General features: G+C 28.5%; 11 protein-coding genes across 11 annotated transcripts; 7 read left to right on the forward strand and 4 right to left on the reverse strand.

Annotated features, from left to right (window-relative positions):
- Window positions 1-77: 77 nt before the first annotated feature.
- Window positions 78-3,411, forward strand: PNEG_00201 (hypothetical protein). Its single transcript, XM_007873878.1, has 7 exons — window positions 78-1,776; window positions 1,820-1,948; window positions 1,993-2,137; window positions 2,186-2,291; window positions 2,337-2,715; window positions 2,757-2,867; window positions 2,912-3,411. The coding sequence occupies exons 1-7, from the start codon at window positions 115-117 to the stop codon at window positions 3,332-3,334; spliced, it is 2,955 nt and encodes a 984-aa protein (XP_007872069.1). The 5' UTR covers window positions 78-114; the 3' UTR covers window positions 3,335-3,411.
- A 47-nt stretch (window positions 3,412-3,458) lies between these two features.
- PNEG_00202 (hypothetical protein) lies at window positions 3,459-4,450 on the reverse strand (the record flags this gene model as incomplete). The annotated part of the gene is made up of 4 exons (XM_007873879.1): window positions 3,459-3,587; window positions 3,631-4,177; window positions 4,222-4,272; window positions 4,317-4,450. 4 exons carry the CDS (start codon window positions 4,448-4,450, stop codon window positions 3,459-3,461), a joined length of 861 nt encoding a protein of 286 aa, XP_007872070.1.
- Window positions 4,451-4,527: 77 nt separating this feature from the next.
- PNEG_00203 (tRNA pseudouridine(38-40) synthase) lies at window positions 4,528-6,189 on the reverse strand (the record flags this gene model as incomplete). The annotated part of the gene is made up of 5 exons (XM_007873880.1): window positions 4,528-4,672; window positions 4,726-5,078; window positions 5,124-5,786; window positions 5,828-5,921; window positions 5,966-6,189. The coding sequence occupies 5 exons, from the start codon at window positions 6,187-6,189 to the stop codon at window positions 4,528-4,530; spliced, it is 1,479 nt and encodes a 492-aa protein (XP_007872071.1).
- A 205-nt stretch (window positions 6,190-6,394) lies between these two features.
- On the forward strand, window positions 6,395-7,079 carry PNEG_00204 (hypothetical protein; the record flags this gene model as incomplete). Its single annotated transcript, XM_007873881.1, has 4 exons — window positions 6,395-6,450; window positions 6,496-6,582; window positions 6,632-6,911; window positions 6,960-7,079. The coding sequence occupies 4 exons, from the start codon at window positions 6,395-6,397 to the stop codon at window positions 7,077-7,079; spliced, it is 543 nt and encodes a 180-aa protein (XP_007872072.1).
- A 101-nt stretch (window positions 7,080-7,180) lies between these two features.
- Window positions 7,181-9,346, reverse strand: PNEG_00205 (hypothetical protein). Its single transcript, XM_007873882.1, has 7 exons — window positions 8,989-9,346; window positions 8,856-8,924; window positions 8,619-8,802; window positions 8,437-8,575; window positions 7,819-8,395; window positions 7,385-7,772; window positions 7,181-7,336 (listed from the first exon to the last, which is right to left on the reverse strand). The coding sequence occupies exons 1-7, from the start codon at window positions 9,340-9,342 to the stop codon at window positions 7,215-7,217; spliced, it is 1,833 nt and encodes a 610-aa protein (XP_007872073.1). The 5' UTR covers window positions 9,343-9,346; the 3' UTR covers window positions 7,181-7,214.
- Window positions 9,347-9,407: 61 nt separating this feature from the next.
- PNEG_00206 (hypothetical protein) lies at window positions 9,408-11,025 on the forward strand. Its single transcript, XM_007873883.1, has one exon. It carries the CDS (start codon window positions 9,442-9,444, stop codon window positions 10,903-10,905), a length of 1,464 nt encoding a protein of 487 aa, XP_007872074.1. The 5' UTR covers window positions 9,408-9,441; the 3' UTR covers window positions 10,906-11,025.
- A 173-nt stretch (window positions 11,026-11,198) lies between these two features.
- On the forward strand, window positions 11,199-12,050 carry PNEG_00207 (hypothetical protein; the record flags this gene model as incomplete). Its single annotated transcript, XM_007873884.1, has 4 exons — window positions 11,199-11,403; window positions 11,457-11,800; window positions 11,846-11,975; window positions 12,019-12,050. 4 exons carry the CDS (start codon window positions 11,199-11,201, stop codon window positions 12,024-12,026), a joined length of 687 nt encoding a protein of 228 aa, XP_007872075.1. The 3' UTR covers window positions 12,027-12,050.
- Window positions 12,051-12,392: 342 nt separating this feature from the next.
- Window positions 12,393-12,887, forward strand: PNEG_00208 (hypothetical protein; the record flags this gene model as incomplete). The annotated part of the gene is made up of 3 exons (XM_007873885.1): window positions 12,393-12,512; window positions 12,551-12,619; window positions 12,675-12,887. 3 exons carry the CDS (start codon window positions 12,393-12,395, stop codon window positions 12,885-12,887), a joined length of 402 nt encoding a protein of 133 aa, XP_007872076.1.
- Window positions 12,888-12,946: 59 nt separating this feature from the next.
- PNEG_00209 (dihydrofolate reductase) lies at window positions 12,947-13,824 on the forward strand (the record flags this gene model as incomplete). The annotated part of the gene is made up of 3 exons (XM_007873886.1): window positions 12,947-13,015; window positions 13,062-13,425; window positions 13,470-13,824. Exons 2-3 carry the CDS (start codon window positions 13,160-13,162, stop codon window positions 13,822-13,824), a joined length of 621 nt encoding a protein of 206 aa, XP_007872077.1. The 5' UTR covers window positions 12,947-13,015; window positions 13,062-13,159.
- Window positions 13,825-14,164: 340 nt separating this feature from the next.
- Window positions 14,165-14,936, reverse strand: PNEG_00210 (PHD finger-like domain-containing protein 5A). The gene is made up of 2 exons (XM_007873887.1): window positions 14,839-14,936; window positions 14,165-14,785 (listed from the first exon to the last, which is right to left on the reverse strand). The coding sequence occupies exons 1-2, from the start codon at window positions 14,899-14,901 to the stop codon at window positions 14,609-14,611; spliced, it is 240 nt and encodes a 79-aa protein (XP_007872078.1). The 5' UTR covers window positions 14,902-14,936; the 3' UTR covers window positions 14,165-14,608.
- Window positions 14,937-14,966: 30 nt separating this feature from the next.
- On the forward strand, window positions 14,967-15,770 carry PNEG_00211 (hypothetical protein; the record flags this gene model as incomplete). Its single annotated transcript, XM_007873888.1, has 4 exons — window positions 14,967-14,999; window positions 15,051-15,133; window positions 15,189-15,460; window positions 15,504-15,770. Coding segments are annotated over exons 1-4 (624 nt in total). The 5' UTR covers window positions 14,967-14,997.
- Between the last annotated feature and the right edge of the window lie 262 nt (window positions 15,771-16,032).

Genomic DNA, 16,032 nt, shown 5'->3' on the forward strand with positions numbered 1-16,032 from the left:
TTGGACCTCGTTGCTGTGGTAATCTTTTGTATACAAAACAATTCGTTCTGAGAGCCTCTCGTTAAGATATCATTTCCTGAGATCCACTAGAAAAGCGGCAAGAGCTGGCAGAATATGTCTGAAATATCTGTAGTATCTGTCAAAGAACAAGCTGGTTCAGGATTGAATTTGAAATCAGAGCAAAATCTTTCTCATGATGAATCTGAATTAGCAAATAGCCCTCTTTGTGCGTTTTTTTATGAAGTAAATAGGATCAGGCAAGGGAATGATAGGAAAAAGTCTAGAGATAGTAAGAATTCGTCCCAGAGTTTATTGAGCAGTAGTTATAATCTTTCGAAAAAGGATTTGAGTGGTATTAAGACAGCGGCGTTTTTTAATCGACGATATGGAGGACTTCATAGTACAGAAAGTTTGAAAGAGAATACAGGACTTTATTTGAGACGGAATGCTATGCTTTCTAGGGCTACAGTTGATTCTGGAAATACTTTTGATGATTGTTTATCTATAAAAACATCCTCGGATTATGAAATGTATAATGGAAATAATGTATGTAAGGTCATTGATTCTCCATTGAAAGCTCCAACGGTTCATAATGTGGAATATCGTGAATATTATGATAAGAATCCATGTGTAAAGGAGCCTGAAAAGCCGGTTAATATTTTTAAAGATGAGGTCTCTGAAAAAATACCAGAGAAAAAGTCTTTTTTTTTGAAGGGGAGTCGAAAGAGTTCTGGAGGAAAGAATGTTGAAAAGAAGAGTACGCTCAGATCTATCTCTCTAAATATAAAGAATTTAATTACATCAATTGTATCGAATAGTGATGATCATACTAAACAATCTCAAATTGAAAATAATGGAGAGTCTTTGCAGAAAGAGAATGAATTTTCTGGATCGTCCGTATCACAAACGGAAAATGCTTTTGGGGCAAATTTATCTAATGAAAAAAGCAATATTACTAAAAGCACTTTTTCTGAGTTTTATAATAGAAATCTGAGAAAAGATATAAGGAATGCTAATGAAAATGAGGCGCCTAAAATGAAGGAGGACGTTCTTAAATGTTCTGTGGAAGATGAAGAGAAAAATAAGAATAACGATGTTACGGCTAGCGCTTTTGAAGATTTGAGCAATGGTTATCACATAACAAGAAAAAATTATCAAACATATGTTAGTAATGATAGCCAGGAAATGTTTCTTGATGACTTTAAATATAAATATGATAGTGATGATGTTCCATGTGATGATAGAATTGAAAATAATATTCAAAAGTCGAAATCTAATGTTGAAGAATCTTTGACATATGAATCAGAGCCAGGAGTCTCTCAACGGCTTCCTTCTTTTTGTAAATTAGATGCAATTGAGATTGGTAATTTTGGTTTAGATGATTTTATGATACGAAAATCTTCAAATATATCAACAAAAGAGATTAATGAGTTTAAGAGTAAATTTCATGAAGATATGGCTTTAAGTGAGGAAAAAATAAATGATTCTGATACAACGCTGGAGAAAAAAACACATGTTAAACCGAATGATTTTTCAAATACATTAACAAAAGCCTATTCTAGTTTTGAAATTGCTGATTCAGATGATGGAAAATATAAGTCTGACATTCAGTCTTTGAATAATAATAAAAACACCAATATTGGTCAAAGTACTGCTGATGAGAATAGTGGTGTTTCTATTACATTGCCTCTTTTAGGAGATCCGCTTTTATTAGATTTTGATGTATCTTTAAATGATGTTTCAGATGCAATTGACAGAGTTATAGAGGTCCAAAAGGTATATATTAAGCGTTTTAATATGAGTATATTTAATTATTTAGCGTGGCTATATTATGAGACAGAATATAAATATAGTTCATGCCAGTAGTAATGATATTTGTGAGAAAAATATTAAAAGAGAAAGATATGAATCTCCTAAAGTTGACGATATTTATGAGAAAAATGAGAAGGTAATTTAATTAATCGTATTTATATATGGATTGATTTATAAAAGAATCCTGTACTTAAGTTTGACAAGACAAAAGATCTTGCTATTAATAAAGTACCTCAAGATAATTCTATAGGTAAAAAACCGGATTCAGGTCTTCTTTTTATTCGTGTTATAGAAATCGAAAATTTGGATTTACCATTACCAGAAGGTATAGATATTTATTGTTGTTAATATGAATTAATTTGTTTAAATTTAGATAAAACGTTAAGGTTTTGTTGCACCTTAGATAATGGTCAACATTATATAACTACACCATGGATATCTTTTACAAAAAATGCGAAAATTAATGAAGAATTTGAATTGTAAATAATTCTAATCTTTTTATGGTAATCTAATTGTTTTAATAGAATTGCGAACGATGATTTAGAATTCACTCTTACTTTAAGACTAGATTATCAACCTTTAGTTGATAATAAGAAAAAAGATTTTATTTTTTCACGGATTTTTTCTACTTCAAAAAAAAAGGGAGCTCTAAATCTTTCTAACCCTCTTAATTGCTGTCTTTCGAACAATGGAAGTATCGGTCGTTCGTATCTTTCTTTAAAAATGTTTAAAGATCATGCATTTGGATGTCTTTATACGACCACAGTAACATGTATGAATGAATGGACCAAAAAGGCTGTTGTAAAAGGAAAGAAGCAACAGGTATTAAAAGTTAAGTCATATATTATATGTCAATTAAAGATCAATGCTTTTTATGTCCCATTTGTACCAGGGCAAGCTAAAGTATACTTGATATATTCGTTTATTTTAGTTAATCATTTTAGGAAACTTTACCTAAAAGTTTGTCAGCATGCGTTAAAGATATTAAAAATGCAGAATGGGTTTCTAAGTTACATTATGAGGGATTATTGATTCAACATGGTGGTGACTGTTTAGTATGTTAATTGTTTCTCTTTTATGATAATTAATATTGTTTTAGTACCGTAAAAAAAGGTATTTTCGTTTATCAGGTTTAAAGTTAACTTCTTATCATGAATCTTCTAAATCAATTCGATCCAATATTAATTTGGCTAAAGTGAAGATGGTATTAAATGATCAGCAATTATCTATAAATTCTAAGAAAATGACCCAAGTTATGCATTCAGAGAATAGTAAACAATCTACTATATTGGAAGGAGATAATGATTATATGTTTGCTCAAAATGGTTTTTGCATTAAATTTTTCAATGGTGAAATCATAAATTTTTATGCTGATTCTGAAGATGAGAAAGTTAGATGGGTCCGGGTTTTAGATGCTGTTATTAAGAAAGCTGGTCAGGTTAAGCCTTGGAGTTTGTATGTTCTTCAAAAACAAAAAGTTATGAAGCGATTCCCTCTTAAATCCGTTTTAAAAAAAAATTAAATTTTCTGATATATTTAAATTGATTTATTTTTGAATATTTAGAAATATATTTTATTATTTTTTGATATAGTTTTTTGTAAACAGTATTTATTTTTATATTAGTTTTTGAAATATATTTATTTTATTATTTATTTGAAGCCTGGATAATAGAAGTAGGATAAAATATTGAGGGATGTCTTAACCATGGTATTTGAGGAGGTGGTATCTTTTTAAAGATATAATCAATTATTTTTTCTGCATGAGGTGTATTTTTCTAAAGGAGGTATTAGATAAAAAGAAGTATTATTATAGAAGACCATTATCCCTATTGCTGCTAGTCTTTTAAGACCAGCTGCTTCAGAAAGTTGTTGTTCTGAACCCTTTGGAAGTGTTACTAATCGGATACCACTTTGAGAATTATCATCAGATGCCTCTATTTTTGAAAATACTTCATTAACAACACCGCATAATACTGGAAAATAAGAATATAAAATATTATGCTGTATATCTTCTTTACAAATAACGACTACTTTAAGAATGTTGGCTGATTTGTTATTTTTTAATAAAGAAAGATAATTTTCGTCAATTTTGTCAAAAAAACGAAGATAAGAAGGCGCTGATAATGGAATTCCAATTTTTGAATACATTTCTAGTAATTTTGTAGTTTCATTTATACCTAATGTCATATATTTTGTTATAAATTCTCTTTTATCTGTTTGAGATGAAGAAATATTGTCATCCATAGATTCATCTATACATTCTTTGTCTCCATCTATATAGTTTGTGCTTTTATTGTTATTTAGATCCCTTTTTTTTTCCAATATTTTATTTTTTTTTCTTTGATTTGGAAAAAATGAAAATATACTATTAAGCTGAGCTAATTCTTCCAAAAAAAAGTTTTTATGTACTTTAAAATGTTACTTAATATTACTTCTTGGTCTTCTTCACTGATTTTTGGCCTTCTTTATAAGTTTTTATTATAATATTTAGATTTTTTATTTACCATTGAATAATATATGGATTGTTTAAATAGAACGTAGAAGATACACATTGTTTCTTCGCTTTCTTTCGAACACCGCCTGAGGTATTTCTTTGAGCAAAGAGATCTTTAGATTCTTTTTTTTTTTTAGACTTCATCTAAGATGGTAGATGAAATAAGGTTTAGATTGTTAGGGTTACTTATACATTATCAAATAAATAATATTTATGATTTATTAGCTATTTTCATTGCACTTTATCTCATTAGGTAAAATATGATTATTTTTTTCTAAATGTTTAGTCAATTGCTCTATTGGTAAAGTTAAATAATCAAAATCATTGGTTGTAGATAAATCAATATAATTTAAAAAACTTCTAAAGCTTTTATTGTTATTATTTAAATTAATAAATGTATGTTTTTAAGAAACACTTACAGATTTTCTTTAGATTCTTCAGAAAATATTTTATGGTAAATATATGTTTCCTTAAATGTTTGAATTTCCTTTTCGTATAAAGAAGGATCAAGTATTTCTCGTTTCATTCTTTCCGCTCGTTTATTATAGCCTGTAAAAATGGGTTTTTCAAGTAACAATCCAAATCCTGGTGCTTTGGGAATATTAAAACGTGTTGATTTAAATGTTTTTGGTATAAAAGATAGTGGAGTTCCACAACGAACAACAAGTATAATTAATGCTACCATCTTTCTGATTTGATGTAACATAAAAGATTGACCATGTATTTTAATAGAAATCCATTCCATGTTTTGTATTAATTTTGGATCGGAAATCTAGTAAAAAATGTTAATAATAAGCCTCTTTATATATTTTTGTACTGTAAAGGATTTTATCAAACGATAAACGCTTTTATTATTAAATGTTTTTCCAACTGTAAAATTATGGAAATTATGACTTCCCTCGAATATTTTGAATGCATCACGTATTAGTTGAAGGCGTTCACTTGATATTCGATATGCTTTTCCTATACCTAGCTCTATTTGTTTTATCTTTTCTTTTTCTAGAAGTTCATGAGGTTGAGAGGATATATTAGATGTTTCTTCGTTTTTTTCGTCCACATTTTTAGTTGATGTAGATGGTTTATTAATCATTTTCTCTAAATGTTGTATTTTTTCATCAGACCATATACTTTTCGTATCTTTGCAATATAATAAGTATTCATTTCCATTAATCCAGTCGCCATTTTCTTTAGAATTTATCATTTCTCTATGTTTGGTAATACGTTGGGCTAAATGGGTCATTGGATATGGAGGAATAAATACATAAGATGGAACCAAATATTCGTAGATACGTGCTTCACAGAATGTTCTTGGATTAAACGATCCTAATGTCCGAGATACTCCCCAAACCCGTATTGTCTCTGGAAGTGCTGCGTTGATTCTTTCCAAAAGATTTGGTTGGTCAATAATTAGTTTTAATGATAAGACATTACATGCTGCATGTACACCCCTGTCTGTACGTGCTGCGCGATTTAGAGAGGACTAAATTAGTTAGTATTGATTTTTTAATCTAAAAAAAACACTTTTTTCGGATCATCTGCATTCATTTCTGAAATAGCTCCTGTATCAACAAATGCTTTGAATAAATCTCCTTCTATTGTGCGATTTGGATCATTACTTTATACATCAGTTTCCTTTATGTTTCTTAATTTTTATTTTACACTTGCATCCCATGATATCCTGTTCCACAATATCCAATAAAACATGCAACTTTTTTCTTCGGTTTCCTAGATTTAGTTTTTTCTTCATTTTTTAAAGATTCTTCTCCAAGTTTAAGCCGTTTATTATCTTCAATTTCATATAAAATATCTGTACTTGTCCGTTTTGTATTAAAAGAATTTGATTCAAAATTCTCTTTTTTAAAATTATCCTCTGAACATTTCATATTTTTGGTTCTTATAGACTTTATATTTGTTCCTGAACTAACCTTACTTATATTTTCATGTAGTTTAGTGTTCTGCTTAGCTAATATTAGACCCCTGGTTGCTATAGAAATGGGTTACCGAATATTTGTTTCTATGGTAACCTTTATAAAAAAATATCTTAAAAAGTGGAGGGATATTCGACTTTATTAGCTTTAAATTGAAAAGATGAGGCCTTTGACAGAAGATGAGACCAAGATTTTGTTTGAAAAACTTGCAAAATAGTGAGTTTATTGTTTTTCTAGATATGGAGTACCCTAAATTTATAGTATTGGCAAGAATGTTTTGTATTTAATTGATAGAGCAGATGAACCATATTGTTTTAGACTTCACAGGAGTCGTTGTTATTATATTAGGTTGAAATTAGTATAATAACAAATTTATATGGTTAATTTTGATTGATAGTGAAAAGAGGATGCGTTTAGCTACGGTGATTCCAAAAAAAAGATTGATTTCACTCGGAACATGTTTCGGAAAATTTACAAAAACAAATAAGTTTCGACTACATATTACTGCTTTAGATTATTTAGCACAATATGCTATTTATAAAATATGGGTTCAACAAAAAGGAGAAATGCCATACCTCTATGGAAATCATGTGATTCGTGCTCATGTAGGTAAAATGAGTGAAGGAATTTCAGAACATCAGGGAGTTGTGATATGTTCGATGAATGATACACCCTTGGTAGATATGCAAATGTTTGATGAAAGAGTGTTGAATAGTTTTGTTTAGGGATTTGCTGTAACTGCAAAATCGACCAGTGATTCGAAGAAATTGCAACCAACTGATATTGTTGCATTCCACCAGACAGATATTGGTGAATATCTCCGAAATGAGGATGATTTAATATAATGGATAACTGAATGGTTTTGAATTGATGCTGTATTGATTAATTTGGATTTAAAAGGACTTATTTTTTAAAAAAATATATTTCTATTAATATAAAAATTATGTTTTGCATTATTTAGTTGTCTTTATTAATATTTTTCATGTATTCCCTGTATTAGTTGTAAAATTGTTCTCTACAACTAATTCTCCTTGTGTTTTGTTTGATTGTCTTTTTTTTCCTTTGGAGGATTTGTAATAGCTGCGCTGTTTTTTAGGAATCCCTATATAATATTATGTTAATATTAAAAAAATATGAATTTTAAATATACATCTTTCTGGATCTGGTTGTTTATCAGGATCATAATTTTTGGGAAGCTTTGATTTTTTTCTTTTTTGTTTTAAAAGTGATTTTGAATGATTATTTTTTTTTTCTTTTAATGAATGGTTTACAATTCCTGATTTTTCTAGATGATCGACATCAATTCCCTGTGTAAGAACATCTAAAGCAGGTAATTTATTTGCATATTTAGATGCTTCATTAATGTCTGTGTCAAGATAGTAGATTACCAATCCTGCTAATGCTTTTTGATTATTTGGGGAGAGTTTTAATATATAAGTAAAATCGTCTACTGGTGATAAATTAGACTCTTTTTTCTTAATCATACTTTTAAGCTTTAATTTCCCCGATTCACATAGAAGTTCTATCAAATTAGGGTCCTATATTTTTTTGTTATTTCTTTAAATATTAAATACCATTTCTTACGTTGCTTCCTGTGTTTCTCCAATATTCACTAGCTGCATAAAGTTCTTGGCGTGAAAGATCCTTCCTTCCCCTTTTTTCATATATTTCCACCAATAATCTTACTAATTCAGGCTTGAATCTTATAGATTTGTTATCTTTTAAAGAATCTAAAAGTTTTTCTATAATTTTTTGTGTATTATAATTATCTTTGGATGATATCATAAACTGTATAATAGCTAACGATAATGTTACATTTGATGAATTTTTCTCATGTAATTTTATTAATTCTGAATATGCACGGTTACCAGTAAACCGTGATATAATACTCGATACTAAGATAAGAATAATAGTCTCATCATCTGGATATGTGTTTTGTAGTTTTTTGACAATATTATGACATGCAGAATATTTCTTACATAATATATTCAAAATGGCCATATTTTTATGAATAATTTTGTTTTGAGTGTTTGTTAGTTTTGACAATTTTGCATTTGATAATATAGTATTCAAAGAATATAAAATGAGATATGGATTTGCATCCGATTTAATAGTATAATAATTATTTATACAAATTAGTTTTATAATTTGATCCACATGGCTGCTTTTATTAAATTTTTACTTAAAACGTAAAATAATAACCTTTTGTTTATTAAATCTTCATATATAGAGATCGCATCCGATTCTTGGCCTATAGACGAATAAATATATGCCAATTGAACAAGAATAGGATGAAGCCTAGATTTCATCTCTTCTTGAGAAGTTGTTGATAAGCATTGTTCTATATTTTAAATTATAAAAATAAACTTAGTAAAAAAATATACCCTTAGATAACTCAAACAATTCTTTTGCCTTCATATACTCTTTCCTATATATTAGATGGCATCCTATATTAAATCGATAATCTAAAGATTGATAAATAGCTGGATGATTTGAAATTTCAATCGATGGCCATGTCACTTGAGTAGCCAAAAGATTAATACTTAAATCAAACTCTTCATTCTCTATCTTTACATTATATATCTTTTTTATTTCTTTATATTAAAAAATGAGTTACTTACTCTGTAAGGATCTTGTTGAAGTTCTTTATATATTTCACTTGCATCAATCATCTGATCTTTTTGGTATGCCTAAAAAAATATTCAGTATAAATTTAAATTCATAAAAAAGTAATCAATCAAAGAAATAAATTACTATTTGTGCTTTAATATGTTTTATTTCTCGTTTATTACTTTTTTTTGCCCAATCCATTGCTTCTTCATATTTTTTTAACATAAACAGACAATAAATCATTTCTAACAGCGCTTTCTCTGCAGACAGCTCAGAACGGATTAAAAAAAGTGCTTCTGAATATCGATCAAGCTTAATAAGTGCAATAATTTTTGATTTTGTTGATTTTATATCTGAGATAGAAAATCCTTTAATTTTGTCTGAAAGCTCAATCACTTCTTCATGTTTATTATTTGATATTGCAATAGATAATTTCATAAAAAGGTCCTTTAAATTATCTGTTTTTCTTAATAAATGACCTGAATCTTGAAGCTCCATCTTTAAAAATATTAAGAGGTTAGTCTATATTAGCGATGGTAACGTCATATTATTATTGGGTAGATGGAGAGTCGAAACCCATAAAAAAGGCATTAAATTATGCGTATTTTATGTGAAAATAATCTCAATGGGTTCTTTTATATATGGATAAGATGTTTTAGTATGAAAATCCAGAAAAAAATGGGTTTATTAAGGTTTTTGGAGAATAAATTTATTAAGTATGAATTGGAGAAAAAGTTTGGAAAAATGAAAAATAATGAATTTCTATTGAGTGGAATTGAAAGATACAGTTCTTTTTGTGGGGAAAAGCTTTTTTTTTTGGAGAAAAAATGCCCAAAACAGGGGAAACTAATGATAAAAGGGTTTTCATCTCTTGGATTAATGTTACCTATTGTAAATTCTATTCATAAGGACGTTCTTAATTTGTTTCCTGTTGTTAATCCTACAAGTATTCAAATACTTGCGATCCCAAGGATATTAAAATGTTATTTGAAAAAAACATTTTACAAAACGTTTATTTTGGCAGCTGAGACAGGATCTGGTAAAACATTGGCCTATATTAGCCCAGTTTTACATATTTTAAAATTGGAGGAAAGGAATTTGGAAGGGATTAATGATTTACGTTGTAAAGGTAGACCGAGGTGTATTATTCTTGTTCCTACGGCTGAGTTGGTTCAACAGATTCACATGTTACTGAAACGAATGTCTCATACTGTTAAATTTCGTTCATCTTTTGTTATGTCTGGATGCTCTTGGAATTTTATAAAAGAAAATGTATTGGCTTCCGTTTGTGATATTCTTGTTGCAACTCCTTTTCAAATTTATAAATTTATTGAAGAAAAAAAATTAAGTTTAGATCAGACCAGATACATGATAGTTGATGAAGCTGATACCCTTATGGATATTTCATTTCATTCGATTGTGTTATCTATTCTAAATTCAGCTACTAATTTAAAATTGCGCATTTTTTGTTCTTCTGTTGTATCACAAAAATATGAACGTTTTTTGTTTAAACATTATCCTGATATTTATAAGATAGTGACACCTGAACTTCATACTATATCAAAAAAGATTTCTTTTAAGTTAATTGATGCTCAAAAAGCTTTTAAAAATAATAAAAAAATGGCATGTCTTAGCATCCTTGAAAAAATTGCAAAGAATGATGTTTCAAAAAAAGTTATTGTTTTTTTTAATGAAAGAAAACACTCGGATGAATTTTCTCATTTTCTTAAAAACAAAGGGTTTCATGCTTTTTCTTTAACAAAATATACTAAAGATCGTCTTAATAATATACACAATTTTATTTATGGTAATTCTTATGATAAATCTTTATCTATTTTGGTTACAACTGATTTGAATTCACGGGGCGTGGATACTGTTGGCCTAAAAAATGTTATATTGTTTGATCTGCCATATAATCATGTCGATTTAATTCATCGTCTTGGGAGAACTGGTAGAGCTGGTAAAACGGGTAAAGCATATTTAATTTATGGGAAAGGTGAAAATCATGAATGGATTAGAAAAATTCAGGAATCTATAAGAATTGGCAAACCGTTGATTTAGTATAATTGAAAAAAAATCTTGCTTTATTTTTTTAAGATATATATTTTTATATTTAAAAAATAGTTATTATTTTAAACCTTCTTTTTTGTATTTTAATTATACTTCTCTACTCTATATAGTAATGGGATTGTTTTATGATGGCGATTTTTATAATTGAACTATTATTTTGATTTTTTAATCTTTTTTTTTGGTTTTTATTGCTTATCTTTTAGATTAGCTAATCGTAGTAGCTATTGAATGTCATTAAGGCACTTTAAAATCTAAGGAAATATAGAAGAAAAGAGCCTTAAAATATGGAAAATATACATGAGAATGTTTCCGAAGGAAGTGATAATATAGACAAATCGTTTTTGAGCTGGAGAAATACGTTAATGTATGTTTTGGGTTTTGGAATGGATAAAAATGGAAGAAAAAAGTATGAAAAAATCCGAGATCATGTGTATAAAGAGCAAATGAATAATCGCTGTGAGGAATGGAAGAGATATTTGTTTAAGAACAGTAAGTTTGTTGCTTTTTTCTAGATTGAATGGTAAAAAACGGTAACAATTAAGGTCCATCTGTGAGATTTATAGCAAAACATTTGGATTCTTTGAAATCAGGTCTTTCATTGAATGATATTTTATGTGTTCCATGTGATGAAATGAAGAGTGGTTGGTTTGATTCTTCTAAAGGGATTTTTCTTTGTCAAAATAAAATTTGGAGTAAATCTCATATGGAAGATACATTGGTGCATGAAATGATTCATGCGTATGATCATGCAAAATTTGTTGTTGATAAAAATAATCTTAGACATCATGCTTGTAGTGAAATACGGGCAGTAAGTCTTAGTGGAGAGTGCCGTTGGTGGAGAGAATTTAAAAACGGCACAATTGCTACATTTCGTAAGCATCATCAGGTTTTTTAGATCGTATAGATTATCTAGCGTATTAAAACGAATTAGGAGTGTGTTAAGCGTCGAGCTATACTTTCTGTTATGGGACATCCTGCGTGTAAAGATATGGATCATGCAAAACAAGTAGTAATGCAAGTTTTTGAACCATGTTTTGCTGATACACGTCCATATGACGAAAGTTAGGATTTTATATAAGAGTTGCTTGTAGTTAATGTTTTTAGTTTATTAGAGTGGCTAAGATCTATCATGGTAATAGTTTTATACAATTGAAAGACAGAAACATCTATACTTTTCTGTTAAAAACCTGAATTATTTCATAAATTTTGCGGTTATTATAGAAGAATATTTTCTCAAAGATATAAAACAGTAAATTTGATTCAAGACAAAGGATTAAAGGCTATAGATGTTAATTGATCGTTGATATTATTATTGATTGGGGTTTGATGAATATTATATTGGTATATCTTTGTTCTTTTATGGCCCATATATAGGTGTTATCTATTCTCTATTTATTGATTATGTAAGTTTTTGTATTTTTCTTGCTTTTGTGGATTTTATACGTTCATAAGTATCAGATTTTCGATAAGTAATTACCATGAATCTTTCAGAAGACGTAGATTTACTTGCTGTGCGTACAACAGAGTTGATTAAGCAGATAGATGAAGCATCTTTTACATTGCTTTCACGATTTTGTCAGATAATTGAAGTAGTTGATGTAAGTAATTATAATTTTATTTTTATTAACATTGATAGAATGATGCAAAAGATCAGTGTACAGTAGCTTCTGAAAGCTACCAGATTGAAACGCATGCTGCCTCTATGGTATGTTATGTATTTTTATTGGTAGTAAGTTTGAAATTTATGTTTTAACTTTTAGATTCGCTCAGCAGAAGAGTTATTATTAATTTCTCGATTGATTAAGGAAGCATGGATGTTGTGGGAGACAAATGCTTGGGATCCCATACCAGAGCAAATGAAAAACATATCTCCTTTATCTTTGGATCAAATTTTGGCACTGTTAAATCAATATAAATATAATCAAAGTTCTGAAAACACGGAAACTGAACAACAAACACAAGAAACGACTTAGATGTGTAATAAATACATTAAAAATAACGGTTTATGAGTATTTCTTGTTATTATATGTTGAAAAGCAGGGTCTCTTTTTTTTGGAAAAATATTGGTTGATCTTGTAAATTTGGTTTGTTTGTATAATGGGTATTATTATAATAAAAAACTATAGAAATATGCTCATTTGTATTAGATAATTATTTCTAAAATGTAAGATGATGTGTGGGTTATAGAAGAATGATATAGGTGGCTTCGATTTTTTTTTGTCGACGGACAATCCGTTTGATTTTGATGAATCAGCAAAAGTCTTTAACATTGATTGTTGCACTTACAACTTCCTATGGGATTGGTCGATCAAACTCTCTTCCATGGAAATTAAAGAAAGAAATGGTTTATTTTAAGCGAGTGACATCTTTCGTGCCAGCTTTTGATTCATTTGAATGGATGAATGTAGTATTAATGGGTAGAAAGACATGGGAAAGCCTTCCATTACAATTCCGGCCTCTTAAAGGTCGTATTAATGTTGTTATTAGTCGAGAAGAATCTTTGGATTTAGGGCAAGTGAAGAAAATTAACTTTAAAATTCAATTGACTATATTAGACAAGGAATACATTGTGCAAGATCCTTGGATGATGCTTTAGAACTTCTGTCTTGTATATATAGTTCAGAAAATCCAATTCAAGTGAATAGAATTTTTGTTATAGGTGGTGCACAGCTCTATAAAGCGGCTATGGAACATCCTAGATTAAATAGAATCATAGCTACCATAATTTATAAGGATGTTAATTGTGATGTATTTTTTCCAGTTAAATTTCGGGATCAAGAATTGTCTTCTGTTTGGAAAAAAGAAGAACATTCACATTTAGAGTCTTGGATTGGAAGCAAAGTTCCTCAAGGTAAAGTAAATGAAGACGGTTTTCTTTATGAATTCGAAATGTGGACAAGAGATACATAGAATCTTTTAAAATCTTTTTGTCGAGTTTCTATTCTAACGAAATTGCACGATATTCTACCAAAACAATTTAAAATGGTTTTACTTAGGCAATCTTTGGATTTAACAACTTTATGCTTCCAATGACTACTTTTTATAAATACATCTGTTATTCTACGACTATAAAAATCTATCTATTAATTGCAAAAAAAGATGTTATTCAATGAAAGAATCTCATGTATTTTTTGATCTTGATTATAATAGCACTTTATACAGTACCAAATGCGTTTTTCACCACCATACATTAAATATATGGAAATGGTATTAATTTTAGAACTAACAAACATTCTAATTTCTATCTTTTTCTCAAATTATTGGTTTTCTATTCTTTAAAAATATCAATATCATTATAAAAATACATAAATTTTCCGGAATACGCTGAATAAACAACAAAAATTTCTTTTCCTCGTAATTTTTTTCTCTTTCAAAATAATATAAATTCTTTTTAGATTTATACTATATTTACAACCATGGTTATTTTTTTGAAAATTCCTTACTATATATAAATTGATATATTCAAGATAAAAATTATATAATAAATATATTATATTTATCTTTGTCCTCCTCCTAATCTGAATTTTTTACGCTCATAAAACAAATCTGTTCTTGAACTTCCTAAATTAATAATCTTATCATATAAATAATTTATAAAATATTTTAAAGAAAAAATAAACCTTTGGGCATCCATCCCTATCCTTTTCTAAACGTGTACATTCAAAACAATAGTATCCATCTATAAATAACCCTATTATTTCCCTATTTTTTTCTTTTTATAAAAAACAATACCAGAAATCCCATCTCCACCACAAATAATACATTTACTTTGATAATTCCCAAAAGAACATTCATCACACGTCCTAACAAGTGTTGTAGGACGAACATATGAGTCACAGACTGGGCATTTTCCATCACATTTGTCACACAACTATAAATCAGTCAAAATTTATCATTTTTTATCGCTGAAAAAAACGCTATTACCCTTCCAATAGAGATACCTGGCTGTTTTCTACACATTACAAGGTCTGGATGGTGTTTTGACATACTTTTTTTTTTTTTAAGAGTTTTTCGAAAAAAAATTTACGACAGAAATATTAAATTTTTAAGACTTAGATTTTGGAGATTAAGAATAGGCTTTTTATGTATATTTTCATGATATTTTAATACTTTATTGACTTATTTGTTCTTATTAGGGACCCTGAGGTCGTAGTTGAATCAATGGTTTTTTTACCTGAGCAAGAGAGATTAAGAGATCAAGAAGAATCTTCTCAGCGACGTAAGTTTAGGCTTTTTTGGAGGTAAAAAGAAGGTAATTTAATGTATATATGAAGGGGATCGACGTCAGAGAATGGGATTGGATGAACAGAAGCGAGGTCAGCGTTTTTTAGGAACTTTGATGGGGACGTTAGGAAAATTTCAGAAAGAATCAGTTTTTTTACAGGAAAAGAATGCTAAAAGAGCAGAGATAGAGGCTAGATTAGCAGAATGCATGCGTAAAGAGAAGGAGGCTTTAGAGGAACGTGCTCGGATAGAACAGGATGAAAAACAACGAGCAGCAGAACGATTACGTAGGGCTAGTTTAAGAGAATTTGAGAAGTTGTCGGTAAGAAAGATAGGAAAAATAAATTATTTTATGAATATTTTAGTTGGAGACATATTATAAAAATGAAATGGCATCTGCACGTGCTTTAAAAACGACTACTTTACCTGTATTGTTTTATCAACCTTGGAAACTTTCATCTAAAGAAGAAGAAAGGGCAAAAATTCGAATCGAAGAATTAGAACGTAAATATCAACAAGAATTAAAGGAATTAGAAGAACGTTTATCTCGTGAAGATAATCTATATTTAAAAGATGTAGATACATCTTTGTCGGCTCACGAAACATGTCAAATAAATGTAGATGTTGGCTAAAACACTAGATCTTAATGATGATATATAATTTTTAGATTTTTTGGCATTTTTAATTTATTTAGATAAATTAATTTTTGATTAAAAAATATCAATTTAAAAAAAAAATTAAGATGAAAAGGCATAGATTCTTTCTCAAAATGACAAGCTTGATTATTCTTATTGAAATTATTCTTTATATTCTTTTTTTTTATAAAAATATACAAAAAAAAAATATTAAATAAATAAATAAGTAAATAACAAAGATTATGTAATTCCTGTGTTT

Source organism: Pneumocystis murina, assembly GCF_000349005.2.
Source record: "Pneumocystis murina B123 chromosome Unknown supercont1.5, whole genome shotgun sequence".
In the NCBI taxonomy this organism is placed as follows: Eukaryota; Fungi; Ascomycota; class Pneumocystomycetes; order Pneumocystales; family Pneumocystaceae; genus Pneumocystis; species Pneumocystis murina.

What these genes read in the sequence shown, in the direction of transcription:
- PNEG_00206 (XM_007873883.1), top strand. Translation starts at nt 9,442, where the DNA reads ATGCGTATTTTATGTGAAAATAATCTCAATGGGTTCTTTTATATATGG.
- PNEG_00201 (XM_007873878.1), top strand. Translation starts at nt 115, where the DNA reads ATGTCTGAAATATCTGTAGTATCTGTCAAAGAACAAGCTGGTTCAGGA. An exon ending in GGATTTACCATTACCAGAAG is followed by an intron (nt 2,138 to 2,185) that starts GTATAGATATTT and finishes GTTTAAATTTAG; the next exon opens with ATAAAACGTTAAGGTTTTGT. An exon ending in TTGTACCAGGGCAAGCTAAA is followed by an intron (nt 2,716 to 2,756) that starts GTATACTTGATA and finishes TAATCATTTTAG; the next exon opens with GAAACTTTACCTAAAAGTTT.
- PNEG_00210 (XM_007873887.1), bottom strand. Translation starts at nt 14,901, where the DNA reads ATGTCAAAACACCATCCAGACCTTGTAATGTGTAGAAAACAGCCAGGT. An exon ending in CAGGTATCTCTATTGGAAGG is followed by an intron (nt 14,786 to 14,838) that starts GTAATAGCGTTT and finishes ACTGATTTATAG; the next exon opens with TTGTGTGACAAATGTGATGG.
- PNEG_00205 (XM_007873882.1), bottom strand. Translation starts at nt 9,342, where the DNA reads ATGGAGCTTCAAGATTCAGGTCATTTATTAAGAAAAACAGATAATTTA. An exon ending in TTCAACAAGATCCTTACAGA is followed by an intron (nt 8,803 to 8,855) that starts GTAAGTAACTCA and finishes TATAATGTAAAG; the next exon opens with ATAGAGAATGAAGAGTTTGA. An exon ending in GGAGAAACACAGGAAGCAAC is followed by an intron (nt 7,773 to 7,818) that starts GTAAGAAATGGT and finishes AAAAAAATATAG; the next exon opens with GACCCTAATTTGATAGAACT.